The sequence below is a fragment of the Rhipicephalus sanguineus genome, unplaced genomic scaffold (assembly GCF_013339695.2).
Source record: "Rhipicephalus sanguineus isolate Rsan-2018 unplaced genomic scaffold, BIME_Rsan_1.4 Seq271, whole genome shotgun sequence".
Lineage (NCBI taxonomy): Eukaryota > Metazoa > Arthropoda > Arachnida > Ixodida > Ixodidae > Rhipicephalus > Rhipicephalus sanguineus.
Window position 1 is genome coordinate 9,922 of NW_023614913.1, and position 20,209 is coordinate 30,130.

The 20,209-nt window shown below is 49.9% G+C and overlaps 1 protein-coding gene across 1 annotated transcript in view; it reads right to left on the reverse strand.

The window, feature by feature from the left end:
• Positions 1-492: 492 nt before the first annotated feature.
• LOC119376904 (dual oxidase maturation factor 1-like) overlaps positions 493-20,209 on the reverse strand; it is a gene marked incomplete at its 3' end in the record, with an annotated part of 236,896 nt that continues 217,179 nt past the window's right edge. The window contains exon 5 of the mRNA XM_037646574.1: positions 493-646. Within this exon, the coding sequence (XP_037502502.1) occupies positions 493-646 (154 nt within the window). The remainder of the gene's footprint in view (positions 647-20,209) is intronic.

Sequence of the window (20,209 nt, forward strand, 5' to 3'; positions counted from 1 at the left end):
CGCTAGTTCCGTCAACTTGAAATTGTCGATCAATTCGCCCTCGTGCAGTCAATGCTTAGCCACCTTTCCGGAACGACTTTTCCGGAAAATCGCGGAGCGACTTTTCCGGAAAATCGTGGATCCCGGGCTGGAGCCCGGATGCAGGAACAATTTTTTTGCCGCCAGGAAGTTATCCTTTCTAAAAACTCGGAATCGATTTTCTTCCGGAACTGATTCACCTTGAGCTGCGATTGCTGGCTGCGAACAGTGCTCTCCATCTGCTACAGTCACTGCATTACGAGGGACGTTGGTTATGTTTTGAAGTTCAAAACGGATGGGCTTCCCCAACAGACCAGCGATAACACAGCCCGGCCGTTCCCAATCAAGCCGGTCTATTTTACTTCGTTTTCTTTTATTTTGAGAGACATCGTCGTCCGCGTGCTGTCATCGCTTCTGCACAAAAACAATTTCGCGGTTATGCACAAAGCCTATGTTTTGAAATCAGAAGCATACCCGAGAAGGACGAAAGTGTAGTGCCCCGCGAGGCGGTAGCGACGGCCCCAGCAGAATCCTTCCATATCCTGGCTGAAGTACTCCGCTATAGTCAGGATGGGGAACGGAAGCCCTTTGACCAGCGCCTCTCTGTAGTCTTCTTTGACCTGCGTCGCTGATGAAAACCGACAGGCAAATATTCGCAACAAAATGAGACAAAATCTGCTAGCGCCTACCCACAGAGCGTTACCCCTTCGTCGCACGCAAACAACCGTAAATGTCAAGCAGGCCTGAGGCTTGTTTACCCCTTTAACGCGCGAAGCACGGCTACTTGGTGAACCAATGCATCCACTACTTTTTGGCGAACACACACCGGTCTGTTCGGAATACACGCAACGACACACAAGAACACAAACAACCCCTAGGTCTAACGCTAAAATTGAGTCGCAGTTATCCTGTAAGGTCGCTTGTAACGTGAAGTGATTTGTGTTCACTAGAAAAAGTCAGTCTATTATTTGCTCCTTCAGCTCGTTACTGAAGGTGCCGTTTTCATTTGAACGCTGATATCCCTCAATTAACGTACGCTTTCGCACTGTGGTTGTTGGTCGAAGGGTACCTTGTGGCCTTATGTGAGAACATCATATTGTTTTCAGAGTAGCACGCGAGCGACGAAAGCAAATAAGACTCAACGCTATCTAACAACTGAGTGCTGTATCACGCGTGAAGAAGTACATATATTTCAGCGCCAAAAAATAAAGCGAAGCAAACAACTCAACCAAGCAAAGTCCGAGCCAACAAGGACAGTCGGTTAGTTGACATGCACTTTGAAGTAAAGTGCGAAAAAGCAAGCACGTAAATGACATTGAGTGCCTACAAGCTTTTGCGCCTATCTGCATATCGTCACGCCTGTTGCTGCAAGCCTTTGTTCCAGGTAATTTGCATTTACCTCGACGCTAGTTCCAACCACCATTTCCACCATAAAGCAGCGGCAGTATCGTCATTATTGACCCGTGCCCGCAGGGTTTGTTCTTCGGAGGCTAAGCGAAAGAGTGTGGAGCCGAAGATCAGATGAAACTTTTTAAAGAACGGCTACTCAAAAGTCTTCCTTGAAAATGCTTTGAATGCACACCCTCTCCTTCCTAAGCGTGTACGGATGTGCATTCCCTACGTTCAGGGCACCAAGCGAAGCACTCGCACGTGTCCTGTCGGAGCAGGGAATAGGCTTTGTCCGGGTCCTAACTGCAGCTGCCGTGTAGATCACCCAAGTTGAAAGTGGTGGCCCTTGGCCTCCGAAATCGTGCGCCGCGCCCCAGTAGACAATCTCGGACGCCTGCATTGCGTCTTTCACGGGGGGAAAAATATGCAAGTTCGTGACACTAGATATCGCTTAGTCCGCACCACTCGTCGCGTTTTGGCCACCGAAAATCATAGCGCGTGCCTAGTGTACGCATGCACAGATTAACTACCCAAAAAAGGTCCGTTAAGGTCCCACTCCAGCGGCACGTGCTCCGCGTTTTAGTCATTGTTCACTGGCGTACTGTGCCAGCTTGCTGTGCTTATTGTATAGATGTGATCTGTTGCATTAGAAAGCTTGCGTTCTGCGCTTTCCAGTTACGCCTAGCATTATCTCCTAGACTGAAGCATTGTCTGGTGGCAATAAAAACAGTGTGAGCAAAAACACAGCGCTGTGGAAGCTTGCGTAGTACTGCGAGTGCGGCGAATCTGTTCAACATAACAAAATGAAATCGCCTGTGCCTTTTAAGCACATGCTTTGCAATGTTTATCTGAAGAGATACTGTGCATAAAGCAATTAGAAATTCATGTACGCTTCAGTGAAAATGGTCAAAAGGAATGAAAGTTTATGAGTGAATGTGTTTTTTTCAATGCACACCAAGAATATTTACAGGTTTTCTAAGCTACAATGTACTCATTGTCTGCGCGTAATTATTTTGTGTTCTAATAAACAGTTCACGAATTATCAATACTTCATTCGGCAATTTATGGCTCTACTTGGTCACACATTACCGACGAGGGGACAAAACTATCTAAGCTGAAACTCTGAAATCCTAAATAACCAAGCAGCAAGCCCTTGTCTATAGGATTCTATGAAGAGAAAATTGTCTTATGTTCATTAGAAAATATACAGCACATCGGTGAAGTTAGCTAATTTTTTGCTTGTCAGGTCCATCGAAATTGACTTTTTGTTCGTTTCCACTCTAATTGACAAAAAAAGTATTGCATATTAGTAGAGCCAAATAGTGCCTCGTAATTACTAGTAGCGGTGCCTAAAACAAAGGATTTTCAATAAATAATAAATTTTGCAGGTTTTTTGGGCAGTGGCGTGATCTGTGGAATTAAATACCAAACTGTTTCACGTCTGTTCTAACATTCGTCAAACGCGGCCCCACTAAACATGAACATGAACTAAACATGAGGAAACACTGATTCATTCTTTGTCCAGACTTCAATGTTTGGTTAAATGGAGAAGTCTAGTCGCCGCGCGTAACCATTTCTTTCAAGCACACGTGTTTGCAACCACGCCTTCAATATGTACTACGTCGCCCTACGGAGCCCTTAGGCAGCCCTAAGGGGCTGCCTAAGGGCTCCGTAGGTAAGGCCGTAAGGCTGCCTAAGAAGAAATAAAATGCTTTGCACGGTACGTCATGAGTCTAGAAGCAGAGAAGCTTGGGCGAGTTTGTATGGCATGATGGAATAACTTCACAGCGCCGAAAAAACAAGGACAGATGAAATAGAGCAGGCAACACGAGTGCTGACTTGAAACTGAATTTATTACAGAAGAAAAAAAAAAGCGGAAAAGAAAACCACATTTCGTGGCGCACATGTGTGCACACTTCCGCAGACAGCTCGCAAAACGTCCACAAATGACAAGGTGACTGTGGTATGACGCCAGGTTTCTGCAATAGATTAAATTCGCTATCCTGCAGACTCAGAAATGGTTGGCTGTCAGGTGCCTCGCCTATTTTTTATTACAAAGGCTCCTGCGATTTCCCGTGTAAATTTATTCGTGTCTCAAATTGACAGAAATGTCAAATAGCACAGGTTAACATCCGCAATCACGGTACGTAGCGCAAGGTAGGAATACGCCGTGTTTTTAAGCGAGCCGTGGTGCTCTCTAAGCCTTACATTCAAACACCGCTCCTACTGTGCAATAGTATACACCGTCCACACACGAAAGGAATGTGGTACACAGCTCCCTGTTTACAGGCCACAAACTGCATGCCATATTTGTTTTGCATCGAGTGCGTTTTGCACGCTCCTTAGTTCAAGGTGCTTCTGTAAAACACGAGATATAGCACTGAGCTTATTGTTCGTTGAGAAAACCACGTCGACGTCGTGTCGCATGGCCGCGTTCTTCAAGCGGTGCGAAAATCCGTGGGTATAAGGAATAAAACACAGTGTCTTAAGAGCGAAGCTGTTCTTCATCGAGCATTTAATATCTTGGATCCGTGGCAGCGCTAGCGGGCATCATAAACGGGTATGCGCCACACAAATTGGGTAAATCCCACACACAACTTCCAGTAGAAAGGAAGAAGGGAAAGCTACGCCGACAAATGGCATGCGTGTTATCACAATTAGAGTGTACTACAACTGTCGTGTGGTTCCTGATGCCTTCTGCATCGACCGTAGCGGCGGCGCTACAGTAGCCCAGTACTGAAGGCGCGCCGCGCTGCGCGCAAGAACTGCACGTCGGCGGCACTCGGCAAAGCCGGCGCTATCTTTCGTTATTCTGTCGGTATTAAGTCTAGCGGAGACTTCTTCGCTCACTACGCTTCTACGTGTCTGTCGTTATTAAGTCTAGCACTTGTCGTCGTAAGCGTTGTTGGAAGAAACTTCGAAGCTTTTAATGCATGACTGCTTCACATATACCTTTGTGAGATACTGCAAAATAGTTCTTGTAGCCGAAGGAGACCTGTGCGCCGCCGCGCCACCGCCGCCTGTCTGCTCACGCCGCTCGCGCTGCCGCCGAAGTTCCAACAGTAATTACGCCGCCGCCGCGCCAGAGTTGTGGCGCGCCGCCGTTATGGCTCGTTCACAGTGAGCATTCCGACGACCGGAGAGCCGCAGAATCTGGTTCGGCGGTGGCGAGATTGCCCGAATGGGCCCTCTCCACGCCGATCCCTCCCGGACGGACTTTTGCGGCAACCGCCGCCGGATCCGCTCGCCGCGGACCAATAGGAACGCTAGTCAATGAATTTGAAAAAATGGTGACCAAGTCCGACACGCTCGTCACTTCGCAGTCGAACAACATCGACATAGCGGAAACGCTAATCGAAATGGTGCGGAGCTACCCAGTCCTTTACGACAAACGCCACCCGAAGCACAACGGCAGTTTACTGAATGACGATTTGTGGAATAAAACTAGCAACGAGCTTGGATTGACTGGTAAGTATGAGTTCTGCTGTCTATGTTGCTTTGTTTCTGATATAGCGAACACCAGTTTGAGCATTGCGATGTAGCTGCCTTTAACGCCCTAGTCGCAAAGAACGTTGCAACGAGCAAGGTCGTACATAGCAGCGTTGAGGACCCGCAAAATTGAAATATGACGTAGGTGCGAGCCGCGACAACATCCAGGCGACTGCGAATCCATCCCGCGCTCAACCATGCTTGATGGTTTACTCGGTAGATGGCGCAATATGGTTGTCCGGCTTAAAGCCCCTTGATTTTGGAAAGTAGCGGCGCTGTTTTATCCGCGCCGCCGCGCCACGCCGCGCCGTCAACCTCCTCTTTTTTGGCCCTCTCTTTCGTGAAGCCGGCGCATCCGCAACGCTGAGTGGCTGCGACGCGCGATACCCCAGTCAGGTGACCTTGACGTCAGGAAAAGCGCGCGCAAGCAAACTTCGCGCGCTTTTAGTTGCTCGCGCACCATGAACCCTCCAGGCGTGAACCCTCCAGGCGTGTGTGTGCGGGTGCATGCGTGTTTGTGTTTGTGCATGTGTGCGCTTGCGTGTGTAGGTGCGTGTGCGCACGTGTTTGCGTGTGTGTGGGTACATGTGTCCGTCTGCATGTGCGTAGGTTTGTGCATGTGCGCGCCATCGTGTGCGTGCGTTTGTGTATCTCTTCGCGCCTGTGTCGCTGCGCGACAACGTATATGTGTAACTGTATGTGTGCGCCTGTGCGTGCGTGCACTTGTGTATATTCGCGCGTGTGTATGTATGTGGGTGTGTAATCGCGTCTGTATGTATGTAAATGTGTATGTATGTACGGGCGGCGTGCGTGCCTGTACGCGTGCGTATGTATGTATGTGCGTGCGTGTCTGTATCGCGTGTGCATGCCACATGCGTGTCTGTATCGCTTGTAAATGCGCGTGTGTATGTATGTGGTGTGTGTGTCTGTATCGCGTGTGTACGTGCGTGGGTATGTATGTGCGTGCGTGTCTATCGCGTGTGCGCGCGTGTGTATAGTGCGTGTGTGTCTGTATCGCGTGTGTATGTGCGTGTGAGTGTGTATCGCGTGTGTAGGCGCGTGTGTATGTGCGTGCGTGCGTGCCTGTATCGCGTGTGTGCGTGTGTGTGTACATATGTGCGTGCGTACGTGTCTGACAGCGGGCATTGGCACAAAAATGTTTCGGGCCCACTCACCTCGACCAATTCAAGTAAACCACCACATTTCTTCTTGGCTACCTTCTTTGAGCTCATCAAGACAACAATTAGGAACGAAATTCTCGACTATACTTTAAGCTGCTTGCATTATATGCGCTTAACACACCTCCGCTTACGAACAGCCGAAGCAGCGACGGAGAAGTAAACCGCTCTGCCGCCAGTTGGTATACTCATTTTTTTTCAAAGCGCATCCGCTTGTATTATCGAAGCGTCTAGAAAAATATTTGTCATTATGTTCTATCGGAAGCCCTCCTTTCACAACGCTTTTTAAGGGACAGATTCTCATTGAATGCTTCAACGGGCCGAATAAAACAAGCGCGCGCAGTGCTTCTGATGCGGCTGTGACGAGCAACTGGAGGGTTTCAGCGTGCCGTGCGCACCGCGCCGGCCAGGGGAGGGGAAATCCGAGGAGAATTGAGGAGGAAAACGCGCGCGCGGAGGAGAGTGTCGCTACTTTCTAACAAGGGGCTTTAGTCCGGCTGCGCGTTTGCTTGCGGTGCAAACGACGCTGTGTTTTGCCGACAGGAGCATTCCGCCTCGTAGGCGGCGGATTCGCAAGTCTGGACTAGTCTTTTCTTTTAACTCGAACGGGGAATCTGGACATGACAGACACATCATTTCGCGGGGGAGCTCTTCTCCATGTGTTCATGAAATGGACTGTGTCATTTCAGCCGGCGCTATTTCCGTTCTTCTTCTGCAGCGTCATCTTGACGTCAAAGCTTTCATTACTTTCGGCACACATGCGAGGGACGGAATGCGCTTCACGCAACGAACGCAGCCCCCAGAGGTTTCCCTTTTGGGCGCAAATATCGGAGGCCCGTGCATGAACCTGATCGCGTTAGCCATCGAATTCAGTGCGGTCGCTCGTCTAACGCACCTGTGAAGCCGGAACGCATTCCATGCATCGTTATCAAACATCTGGGACACATTCATATGCAAGTTCAGAGTTGACAAGTACATGTTTATGTACATCGCCCACTTTCTTCTTACGCTGGGAAATGTCGCGAGTTCGGTGCGTCGACGTGGTCAAGAGCGAGGGACACACATGGCTCACGGCTTTTTCAAGTATTGATGCGCTCTGCCGAAATTGAAGTGGACATCTCCTTTCGACAGACACATAGTGAATGGGCCCCTGGAAACTGTCGTATTGCCACGCCCTTCATGCTTCATTTTGATGTATTCGGATTTGACCAGCAAAGACTGTCAGCAACGCTCAGCGCAACCGCACATCATTGTTCGAGAAGCTTCGCGATTATTGTAGATGGTTTTCAAGATTTCGCGCAGACGCGACACTCGAGCTCATTCTAGACCTTGCGCGACAACACCAGCGATAACCTAGAAATATTGGACGTCTTATGTATAAATGCCGACGCACTTCACCGCTTGTCAGTTGATCGACGGTCGACGCCCTGTTCGCAGCAGTGTATGCTGTAGTTTGACTTTCAGTTTCCCGGCCGCAAGTTCGGCCAAATAAAAAGTTTCATCTCTGACGCGCTGACTGTTGTCTTCGTCGATGTCACGACCACGTGACATCTGGTGAGAGTGCTGGGTACGTTCAGATCCGGACGCCCCCGTCAAGCCGTGAACCCAGCCGCGCTCGCGAAGAAGACACCGACACCATCAACGACAGTCGAGCAAGCCAGAGACTCAAAGGACTACCCCCTCAATTTGGACTCCTAACGGACAAGCCAAGAGCCACGGCGACGAAGACAACGGGCACGATGACAGCCGCAGTGTGCCCTGCATGTCGTGATGATGCCGCCAAGAGAGCCGCCTACCTTCCATGGATCGCCAAGCGATGACACCGAAGCTTGGCTGGAAGCGTTCGAAAGGGTCTCAGCATTTACCAACTGGAACACTGAGGACAGGCTGCGCCACGTGTACTTTTACCTGGAAGACGCGGCAAGGACTTGGTTGGAAAATCGGGAATCCACTCTTCGAACCTGGGACATCTTTCGCAGCGCTTTCCTGGAAACGTTCAGAAGCGTCGTGCGAAAGGAACGGGCCGCCGCATTACTGGAAATACGGGTGCAGCTCCCTAACGAAAAGGTGACAACCTTCGCAGAAGAGATGAACTGACTCTTCCGCCATGCTGACCCTGACATGCGCGAGGAAAAGAATGTTCGCTTCCTCATGCAAGGAGTCAAGCAGGAGCTGTTCGTCGGACTGATGAGAAACCGACCCAAGACTATCCAAATTCCTCTCGGAGGCAACAACCATCGAGAAGACGCTCGAGATGCGCACACGGCAGTACAATCGCGCGAATTTCAAGACAGCGCAGCCGTTCATGCCATCGGCTCCGACGACTTGCGCGAAACGATCCGAGCCATCGTGCGTGAGGACTGCGAAAGCTCGCACCTTTTGCACAGCCCGAAGTGACGTTGATTGCTGACGTTGTACGCGAGGAAATCGAACAGTCACTGGGTGTTCGTCTGCCGGCACCGCCGCAGCTGCAAGCAATGCAAGTCCGACGCAACGCCACCCCCCTCCTCGCCCACGTCAAGACGCTGCGCCGCCACAGCAGTTCGGCCGCCAGATGCCGCCGCCGCCACCACCACCGATGACCTACCGTCCTCCTTCGCCCAGCGCTATGCCCCGCGCTACTCGCTAAGGAAGACCGACGTTTGGCGCGCCCCTGACAACCGCCCGCTCTGCTGCCACTGCGGGGAGGCCGGCCACACGTACCGCCGCTGCCAGTACCGACAAATGGGGCTACGCGGATTCGCCGTCAACACGCCGCGCCCGCAGCCAGGCGAACGGCCTCGCGACATCGACGACTACCTGACCAGAACACAATGGCACGAACGACGACCTTCCCGCTCGCCGTCACCCGGCCACTACATATCACCGCACCGTCGACAGCGCACTGGCCCAAACCGGGGCCGGTCGCCTAGCCCGTATCCGGGAAACTAAGGGCAGCAACCGATGGAGGTGCGGTTGCTGTACCAAGGCCAAGAAATCGGTACCGCTGGGGGCCATCTAATAACTCCGGCTGGAGTCTGCCACTAGGGTCACCATCAATAACCGGACTTATCCTGCGAGCTTTGTTATCTTACAGCATTGCTCCAGGGATGTGATACTTCGGATCGACTTCCTAAGCCACCACGGAGCCGTCATCGATCTGAGGTCTGAGTCAATAACACTAACCTCAGAAAAAGCCCTGCCACCACACACGACGCCAGGAAACCCCGTATTGAATGTGATAGAAGAACACGTCACCATTCCGCCTATCTCCAGCATCATCATTTCCGTCGGCACCGATGAACCCGCAGACCTTGAAGGTGTCATCGAGGGCGATCAGCACCTATTTCAGAACCGTCAGATTTGCGTCGCACGAGGCATAGCCGAGCTGCGTGATGGCAAAGCAAAGGTGCTGACAAACTTCAGCACGAATATAGGCACTCATCATTGGTACGACGATCACCTACATCCACGAATTCGTGCACGCCAGCCATGATTTCGCGCTCTTCGATGCTACCGAAACTGCTTCAACGGATCGACGAACCCAACCCGATTTCGACGTCAACCCGAGCCTCCCGAAGCACAAGCAAGACCAGCTAAAAGCCCTGCTTACAGTTCAAGGACTGCTTCTCGTCGTCGTCCAGAATTCGACAGACCCCAGTCGCGAAATATCGCATCATAACAGAAGAAAGTGCCCGACCACTCCGTCAGAGCCCGTACCGAGTTTCGACGAAAGAACGCTCTGGCTGGCTTTCACGGTTGGCGCGGTTGTAGGCTGTCTTCAAGAAGTAGGACATCTCCAATGTTTACTTCCGCAGTTGGCTTGCGCTGACGGGATGATCGTAATTCTTGAAGCTATTCTTTTTCCCATCGTTGCCAAAAATCTTCTAGATTGCTCTGTCTGTACTTCCGTAATGGTTGAGTTGGTTTGTTGACACTGGGGGCAGCTCGGACGACTTCGGGCTTGGAATCGAGACCAGGCGTTTTCCTGTGATGAATGCGCCAGTGCGAGGGGTTCCGGGTCTCGAACGTCACTGTAAATGTACGTTATTGGCCTGGAGTTCAGCACGGCCCCAACTTCCGTTAGAGTCGTGACAAGTTCTTCTTTCGTGAGACTATGCTGTCCGACGGTTTTCTCAAGGCTAGCTTGACGGATCTGACTAGATGTTCATAGAATCCTCCCCACCAAGGTGCATCTTGCTGTTTGCAAAGGAATTCGCGACTTCTTCCGACAGTATGCTTTTCCAGAGGTTGAGCAGTTCTTTCTTGCTTCGTTTGAACGTGAGAGCGTTGTCGGAGTGTACGGTCGCAGGAAATCCTCTTCGGGACACGAAACGCGAAAGGCGGGCAGAAAGCTGGAAGCAGACATGTCTTCAACCAGTTCAAGATGAATAGCTCTGACGACCGCGCAGGAGAAGAGTGCTATGTACACTTCTTGAACGATCGCCTGACCTTGACTAATAACGGTCCTGCGAAGTCAATCCCACAACTTGATATGGTTCGGCTGCATTTAATCTGTTGGGAGGTAAAGGAGGGGTTTGTTCCTGAAATGGTTTTGCCTGTTGACGACGACACACCACACATTCCTTGATGACATTCTTGACAAGCTGTCGTGCTTGCAGATTGCAAAACTGTTCCCGTAAGTCGACGAGCGTGTCTCGTACAGCAGCGTGCAGGAGTTTACGATAGTGCTGAGAAACTATGAGTTTCGAGTAACGATGTGTTTTGGGGGCGAAGCTCCTTAAAGCGGCACCCGTTCGTCCCCGTCGTAGTGCGCAACCAGTCTTAACGCTAGTACCAGATCTTGACCTCCAATGTGGTGCCGGTGGGAGATTTCTCCTGTGCGTTGTTGAACAATAAAAAATTCGCAGCGCGCGCGTTAACTAAAAGCCGAATTCTTCTGTCTCTCATTCCCCATTAGCAGCCATTGGCATGTTCCAGTAGGAAACGTTAGTAGAAGTAGAAGTGTGAGTGTTAGCTAAAAGCCGCCTTCTTCTGTCTCTCATTCCCATTAGCAGCCATTGTTTACCCCCAAGGTAGCGCCTGGTGAGATTTCTCCTGTGCGTCATTAAACAATAAAAATTTTGTTCAAAACGCCGTTGATTGATGAAATATACCAACGAAAGACGCCAGATATTTTCTAAAAGCAAAACGAAACGACGCCAGATGTTTCTAAAGCAAAACGAAAAGACGCCAGCTGCTTAACGAAAGACGCTAGATGTTTTCTAAAGCAATGGTTTTCTAAACAATGAAAATTCACAGCGTACATGTAAAATCAAAGTGAGCTGCAAGTCGTCATAACTCTCATCGAACCTTTAGTATAAACGCGCCCGATCTCACGTCGGTTATGATGTATTGGGCAGAATTCACGGAAGATTCACGGTTTACCGATGAACCTCCGCAGCTTCGTCCACTCATCATCATTTACTCCGTGGATATACTGTGATTATTTTCTGAAGAATGATCGGGTGTCGCTCGGAATAAGGTTTTTGACTGTAGTGAAGACGTCCTGTCACGCGTGAAATTCCGGTGTCGTCTAGGAAAGTCCCGGTATTGCGCAAAGATGACGTCAGGGAGGGCTGCTCGCCTCCTCGAATTGCCCTTATCTCTTCCGAAAAGGCTTCTGCTTGGACTTGGCGCGTCCAGTACATCTCAGCGTTCGCTATTTCGTGGGATTTGAAAAATCCTATTGCACTGTTGTCATGCTTCAGTTTGTTGACGAATCGCAAGACCCAGGCAGTTGTCCGGTGTACACGAGTGATGGAACTGTAATTCGCGACCGGATTAATCGGTTGCGTTAACTGTGATGTCGTAGTCAGTGTAGTCAGTGCTTCGTGCACGTCTATGTGGCATGGTTGTCCGTCCTCTTTGGTCGATAGGTCCGAAATTATTCTAACTTGCTGTGGCCAGTATTCGGTGCCTTTAAGTAACCACGAAAGTCCATCCCACCACAATTCTGACGACGCGAGCTGCTCAGCATTTGATCCTCTGGTGATCATATCTGCAAGGTTTTCCCTCCCTGGGCTATGGTTCTCTCCACCAATTATAAAGGCACTCTCCACCAAATTATAAAGGCGTTTACTGACGGCACTAGTCGACGAAGCACAACGGCGAGAGTCAAGACAGAGCGCGGACTCCGAGCGCGAGGAGCGTGCTGTCATAGAAGAGCCGAAGGGGACGACCCACTAGAAAGCGCTCGAGAGGGCGACCCATTACAAACTTCCAACGCTTCGCTACAGTTCCACCACTTTGTGTTTGTAGCAGCTTGAATCTCGTCCACGCGGTATCGTACGAATTGTTTCGAACGAAGGCTGTCGCCTCTTATCCAGTGAAGCGCTATCATAGAGTGTGTCCACATGTACATGCTGTTGAAGGAGTTAGGGATGGACCGATTGACGTGCTCGTACAGTCTTGATGCGATTAAGCAAGCAAGAAGCTCTAATCTGGCCAGGGTTAATTCTTTGATTGGGGCTATGCGAGCCTTGCAAAAGATGATTGTGGAATAAGATCCTTCTTGATAATCAAAGGTGCACAGGTAGGCGACTGCGCCGTAAGCGGATGGGCTTGCATCAGCAAACATGTGAAGCGTGCTGTTCTTAACCTGTGGTGCCAAATCGTGCAGGTAGAAGCAAGGTAGCTCGATTCAGTAGAGAATAGGGAGGTCATCACACCACCTTTTCCATTCATTCAGGAGTGAAAGTCGAAGAACAGCGTCCCACTCGACATTGAGCTTCCAGATGTACTGAAAGCAATCTTGGCTCTGATAGTGAACGGGGTTAGATATCCCAGTGGGTCGTACAGTCTTGCGGTTGCTTGCAATAAAAAGGGCTTGGTGTCAGTTCTGGATTTAACAAAGTCGAGAAAGGTCCAGGGGAAAATGATAGGTTATCGGTATCGGGATGCCAAACCAAGCCAAGAACCTTGAAAACACGTAGTGGTTCGCTGACGGGAAGCTCATCACAACCTTGCTTCAACTGCACGTGCTTGAGAACACCTAGTTCGTTTGATGCCCATTTATGAAGTTTCATGGCAGCGGCAGCAAATATTTTCGTTGCTTCTGCGCAGAGCTTGATAGCTTCATCGACGTTGTCGGCTCCAGTGATTATATCAACATAGACGCAATCTTGCATCTTTGCGACGGTAGCACGGTGCTCTGTGCACATCTTGTCTAAATGATGCCGAATAGTTGCCGCAAGAAGAAATGGGCTTGAAGCCGTGCCGAAGGGTACGCGTGTCATCCGGAAAGTGATCACCCTTGCGAGCGACTCGTTAGGCACGACAAGTTTCTCATACCACAGGTATCGCAAGGCATCTCTATCATCTTCTTTGATCAAAATTTGCAGAAATCCCTTTTCAATGTCGGCTACTAGAGCGATGCGGTGGCGACGAAAGCTTAACAGTATGTCGGCTACTAGAGCGATGCGGTGGCGACGAAAGCTTAACAGTAGGCTAGCTAGATCGGCGTTCAGGTTGGGCCCACTGTAGGGACTGTCGTTGAGCAAAATATGCTCCTTTGCATGTGAAGAAGCATCGAAGACGACACACGTCTTCGTTGACCTGTCTTCTTTGGTCCCGGCGTGGTGAGGCATATAATATATCGGGCCTTTTGCGATTACCGTGTCGTGGACCACTTCGGCCATATTATCATTGGCGTACTTGGAGATGGCCGCGTGATACGTTGTCAATAACTCAGAGTTTCGAAGAAGCCTCCTTGTCATCTGACTTAGCCGCCTTTGTGCTGCGGCCTTGTTGTCATCGCGTAGAATATCCGTCTACCACGGAAGTCTTACTTCAAGCGACCATTCACTTGGTTGACGGTCTCCTTAAAATATGTCAGAACATGATCGTCCTCGTTCTGTGGTGATTCCATTCCCATGGAGTCAGCATTCCAAAACGTTTCGATTGCGTCGTGTTTAGAGCCAGCTTGTACATTCAGAACCATGGCTTCCATGCACAGCTCTGTCAAGTCGGTTGTCGCTGGACCATGAACTATCCAGCCAAAAACTGTTTCCACTGCCCTTAAACCTTGGTTTAAGGACTGTGTTTGGCCTGTCCCAAGTTCCCAGTAGCGGTCGGCTCCGATTAGAAGCTCTATGGACCTCTCGTTAACGCGACTCGCTGGCAAGTCGAAACCAGCAATTATAAGGCCGTGGTTTGACATTTCTTTCAGGTCCTGCCTTGAAGTACTGGAACCGGTTGATTGCAAATGTTCTCAATGACAAGTGCATCTATGCTGTATCTTGAGACTTCATTTGTGCCCTGGAAGTGCAGCGTAACCTTTCGGAAGCTTCGCTTGTTGTTATGGCCGCCGAAGGATCCCGCTGACAAATTTTCGTGGCCTGCCGTTTTGCACTTGAGTCGTTTCGCAAGTCGGCTTGTCACGAGCGTTCTCTCACTTCCACCGTCAAAAAGAATGCGTGCGACAGCACTTGTCCGACCGGAAGACACATGTACGATCGCTGTTTGAAGGTATATCAGTCGTTGTCCCGTGACCGCTGGTGTCTGAAGGGGTGTGGCCGCACTCTCATAATTGGAACCCACGACGCTTGGCTCGCACATGGTAGTCGCGTGTCGTCGATGACATTTAAGGTAGCTGACCTTTGTGTGGCAATCCTTCGCCAGATGAGATTTCAATTTACATCTGAAGTAGCGCCCATTTTGCTGAAGCTTGCTCTTCTTGTCTGTGATGGTAAGCGCAGCCTTGCAATGTTCGGTAGCATGTTCCTCGCTGTTACGGAAGAAAGAGACAGTTCGTGTGTGGTACTCTGAAGTCTGTGCTATTTGTTTCGACATGCTCGATTTGAACGGCTTCTGGTATGATCTGCTTGTTTCAGTTTGTTTAGCTCGCTTGTTTCGGTCTGTTTCAAAGCTCCAGGACTCGCAGCGTTCTCGTGCTTCCGCTTCTCTGTTGATTAGTAAAGCAGAGATCGTAGGCTGCTCTGCGATGCGGAAGACGTGCTCACATACTGCGTTGTTTCCGCAAGACGACGGGTGTTCATTGATTTGTTCGCCACGCCGGTAGTACTCGAGGACCAACTCTCGTGGTAGACTTCGGAGGATGATCGGTTGTAGAATGGTTGAGAACGGCTCCTCTGTAATCTTCAATGCCCGGAGGCCACGAATATTAGCCTCGATGTCCTCATACAAGCGACGCAATCCGCGTACATCTGCTTTTGACCGAACGGGTTGTGAGTCGATGAGGTGCTCGACGTGGTCTTTGACAATGATATCTTCCTTAGCGAATCGAGCAATGCGGATGGCCCGTGCATCTAGGTAACACCTCGAACTTGCAGGCAGTCCGGCGATAGCAGCAGCGGCGGGGCCTGTCAGCGCTGATCGCAAATAGGCAAACTTGTCTACACCCGTCAAAGCCGGGTTCTCGTGGACTACGGCTGTTTCCAAAATGGAGGCCAGTTGCGAGGCGTTCCGTTAAACTTCAAAAGTTACAGGCGAGGAAGCCTTATGCTGTGACTAGAAGTCGGTGTATCCGCCGAGGTAGAGTTTAGGTTTGGCGGTGCAGGTTCTGCCGATGGCTGCAACTGCAGAATCCAGTAATTCAGTTTGGACGAGTAACAGCCTTGCCTATGTACTCGGCAGCACGAAGGAATTCTTGCTCACAGTCGGTGCCCGTTAAATGCGGCTCTATCTACCGATCAATAGATTTCAGCTCGCAGGTGATACCGTCCAACCCGTCTGCGAGTACCTGAAGATCATGCAAGCTTGCTCCGTCATTTCAAACAGTCTCCTCGATTTCATTTATTAGCTTAGTTAAAAGGGTGCGATGAGCTTTGCGCTTGCCTTTAAGCGAGTCCATGACGGTGGTCGGTTGAATCGTGGCAGTCTGGACGATTGGCCGGTCGAGATGGTAATCAGACGCTTGTCTGCCCTCGGTTGCTGTGGATGCCGTCGTTGGATGGCTCCCGGGGGTTTCGGCACCACTTTGAAGAGGCAAACGCCTTCGGTAAAGAACTTAAAGGCTTTAATGCGGTAGAAAACTCATGCTTGACCTGCTGGTCAAATGGGCAAAGCAGGAATGTCTCGAGGCATGGAGCCGCTCGTGAATATGGCAACTTCTTCCGAAGTTGCAGCACTCTGACGCCGACTGCCTGTCTCGTGCGCCCGTGGACCCGCCGCCCAAGAAGTAGTCATCAGGATGATGACTACTTCTTGGGAACCCTAAGTACCGGCGACTTCGCTGAAAAACAGCGATCCGACCCGGAACTGAGAGGCCTTATGAAATACCTCGAGGGCAAGAACGCCGTCGTTCCGAAAGTGTTCAAGCGAGCACTAGCGTCGTTTTTTTTACGCAACGGCCGTTATCCAAAAAAAATAACTTCTCACCACAGCGAGCCAAGTACCTTCTCGTCGTGCCTTCTTAATTGCGACCAGAAGTCCTCCAGGACCTGTACGACGACCCGACAGCAGGACACCTCGGTGTTTCCCGAACGCTGGCAAGAATACAGGAAGAGTACTACCGGCCGCGCCTTGCCGCCGACGTCACTCGCTACGTAAGGACATGCCGAGACTGCCAGCGACGCAAGACACCTCCAACAAGACCAGCGGACTTTCTTCAGCCGATCGAGCCACCTCGGCGGCCGTTCGCGCAGATCGGGATGGACCTCCTGGGGACGTTCCCAACGTCCACTAGTGGTAATAAGTGGATCGTCGTAGCTACCGACTACCTGACCGGCTACGCCGAAAGAAAGGCCCTACCTAGAGGCAGTGCCGCCGAGGTAGCGAAGTTCTTCGTTGAAGACATCGTTCTGCGTCATGGCGCCCAGAGGTCCTCATCACCGATAGAGGTACGACGTTTAGTGCTGAGCTAACTCAGGCGATCTTGAGGTACAGCCAGACATGCCACCGCCGGACCACAGCCTACCACCCTCAGACCAATGGCCTCACCGAGCGGCTAAATTAGACCATCGCCGAAATGCTGGCCATGTACGTTGACGCCGAGCACAAGACATGGGATGCCATCCTTCCGTACGTGACCTTCGCATACAACACCGCTGTGCAAGAAACGACGCAGGTGACACCTTACACCTTGGTCTACGGAGGAGCCCAGCAATGACGCTCAACGCAATGCTACCAACGGCCACCGACGAAGACAATCTCGGCGTCGCTGCCTATTTTCAACGCGACGAAGAAGCTCGACAGCTCGAGGGCAGGGGGTCGACAGCCGCCACTATAATCTTTGGCGACGCCACATGGAATACCAACGCGGTGACCGTGTGTGGGTTTGGACGCGGATACGCCGTCGGGGACTTAGCGAGAAGCTTCTTCGGCGATACTTCGGGCCATACAAGGTGCTTCGACGTCTAGGCGCTCTAGACTACGAGGTTATCCCGGACGGCATTACGAGCTCTCAAAGGCGCCGTGCACGATCTGAAGTCGTCCATGTCGTACGCCTTAAGTCGTTTTATGCGCGTTAGCGAACCTTAGGAGTGTACCTTTTGCTTTATTATTGTAATTTTGCTTGTACCTATTGATTGTTGCAATTTATTTGTGTATGCACTTGTTCTTAAATGTTCTGTCACAAGCATCCGGACGATTCTTTTTTCAGAGGGGGGCAATGCCACGCCTGCTTCATGTTTTATTTTGGTGTATTCGGGTTTGACCAGCAAAGACTGTCAGCAACGCTCAGCGCAAACCGCACATCATTGTTCGAGAATCTTCGCGATTATTGTAGATTTTGGTGTATATCAAGCGAGCGAAACGGCCGCAAACGCACCAGGAGCGTGGCATGTAAATCACGTCGTACATGACTTGCATGTCATGGTTTTCATGTTACCACCTCTCACTTACGTTCGTCATACAGTCGTGTCGCCCCATACCAGTTTTGGTGTATATCAAGCCAGCGAAACGGCCGCGAATGCACAATGAGTATGGCATGTAATCATGGCATACATGACATGGATGTCATGGTTTTCATGTTACCACCTCTCATTTACGTTCGTCATACAGTCGCCTCGCGCAATACTAATCTTGGTGTATTCAAGCTAGCGGAACCGCCGCGAATGCACCATGCGCGTGGTATGTGAAATATGACATACATGACATGCATATCATGGTTTTATGTTACCACCTGTTATTCATGTTCTTCATACAGTCATATTGCGTAATACCAATTTTGGTGTACATCAATCTAGCGAAACGGCCACCAGTGCGCCATGAGCGTGGCATGTAAATCATGTCGTACATGACTTGAATGTCCTGATTTTTCATGCTACCACTTCTCATTTACGTTCGTCATACAGTCGCGTCGCTCAATACGAATTTGGTGATATACAAGCGAGCGAAACGTCTGCCAATGCATCATGAGCATGGAAGGTAAATCATGACACACATGACATGCATATCATGGTTTTATTGTTACCACCTGTTATTCATGTTCTTCACACCGTCACATCGCGCAATACCAATTCTGGTGTATATCAATCCATCGAAACGGCCGCGAGTGCGCCATGAGATGGCATCTAAATCACGTCGTACATTGACTTGCATGTCGGGATTTTCATGTTACCACGCGTCAGTTATGTTCGTCATACAGAAATGTCTCGTCATACCAGTTTTGTATATATCCATTCATTTAAACGGCCGCGAGCGCCCCGAGACCATCATGTCATATAAATCATGCTGCACATGACATGCGTGTCATGACTTGAATTTTAGCACCTCTCATTATGTTTGTCATGAACTCTTGTAGCGCCATACCAATTTATATATATGAATTAACGGCACGGCCGCAAGAGCCCAAGGCAGTGTAATGTAAATCATGCTGTTCATGACACGCATGTCATGATTTGCAAGTTACGACCTGTTATTATGTTCGTAATGCGGTCATGTTATGCCGTACCAAATTTGGTATGCATCTGATTAACGAAACGGCCAGGAGAGCACAAAGCCGTAAGCGGCTAGATAGATAGACAGATAGATACGCTCAACAGACAGACAGATAGATAGGGCAGAAGGTTCGCTAAGAAATGCTTCGCATTTAAAAAGCTTGCTAGAAAGCAAATGACCAGCGTTGGCTGCTACGGCTTATTACCACATTTTTTGCACATACCATAAGGAAACATTAAAAATGACACTGATTACGCATATCACGTACATCATGAAAGCAGTGCGCATCTCATCCTCGTTTTGGCCAAGCTACAATTTGTGTCGCACATTTGCTACCTGCTAGGATAGTATCTATCGGTACCATCGAATAAAAAATTTAATATTCAATGATACCGAAACAATTCGCCGCGCACAATTCTGAATGCAACGCGCGCCACTGACAGAACTGTACAGCGCACTCCAGTGAAAATTCCAGCATCTCCAGCGCTTCCCAGTGAGCGCCAGCGCCACAGCGGCGAAGCTAGTGCCCCTATCAGTGCGACGCAGCTCTTTCCCAGTGTTTTCACTGAAGTGCCAGTGATCGCTGCGTGTACCAGTGTTCCCAGTGCGAACCAGTGCCCGAAAACCTACTGGTATTCCGCTGGCGGTACTGGGACGGTGCTGGTCTTTGCACTAGCGAATGTAAACTTTATTGGGTTGCCGAGATTCATTGAAGGGGTAAAGGTGCCTTCCATAATAATCTGCAAAAGTCCTCTCTGGCGTTTCAAATGGCATAAAATATCTGCTTAAAAACCAATGAATTTAAGTGGAATGAAAATCATAGTACGATAATGACGCCCAAGTGATGTAAGCGTTTATAGAAGTGTTACAGCCCAGTAAATATTTAAAAGTCATTTTACATCGTTTTATGCAGCTACACAGCAGCCGCCGCCGATAGACTAGTCTAGTCATGGATGTCCCGAATTTCAGGAGTCCAGTGCTGGGCAGTATCGAAGATACACGTATCTTAGATACTATCTTAGATACTCTTTTGGTATCTTATATCTGTATCGCGATACGTCTCGCAGGATGAGTATCTGTATCTGTACTTCCGATACATTCAATAATGTATCGTGTATCTTAAGATACAAGATACTTCTATCGCAACCGAACCGTGAGAAACAATAATTGCTGGCCAAGCTCTGCTTCTCAAGCTGGTACCGGTGCCACTAAGCCATCTGAATAAGATAAGTCTAAGGGCAGTGACGTTATTTTATTTTACGCCAGAGTTATCCAGTGAGGGTGCAAGGTCAGCAAGACAAGCACGCGGACGT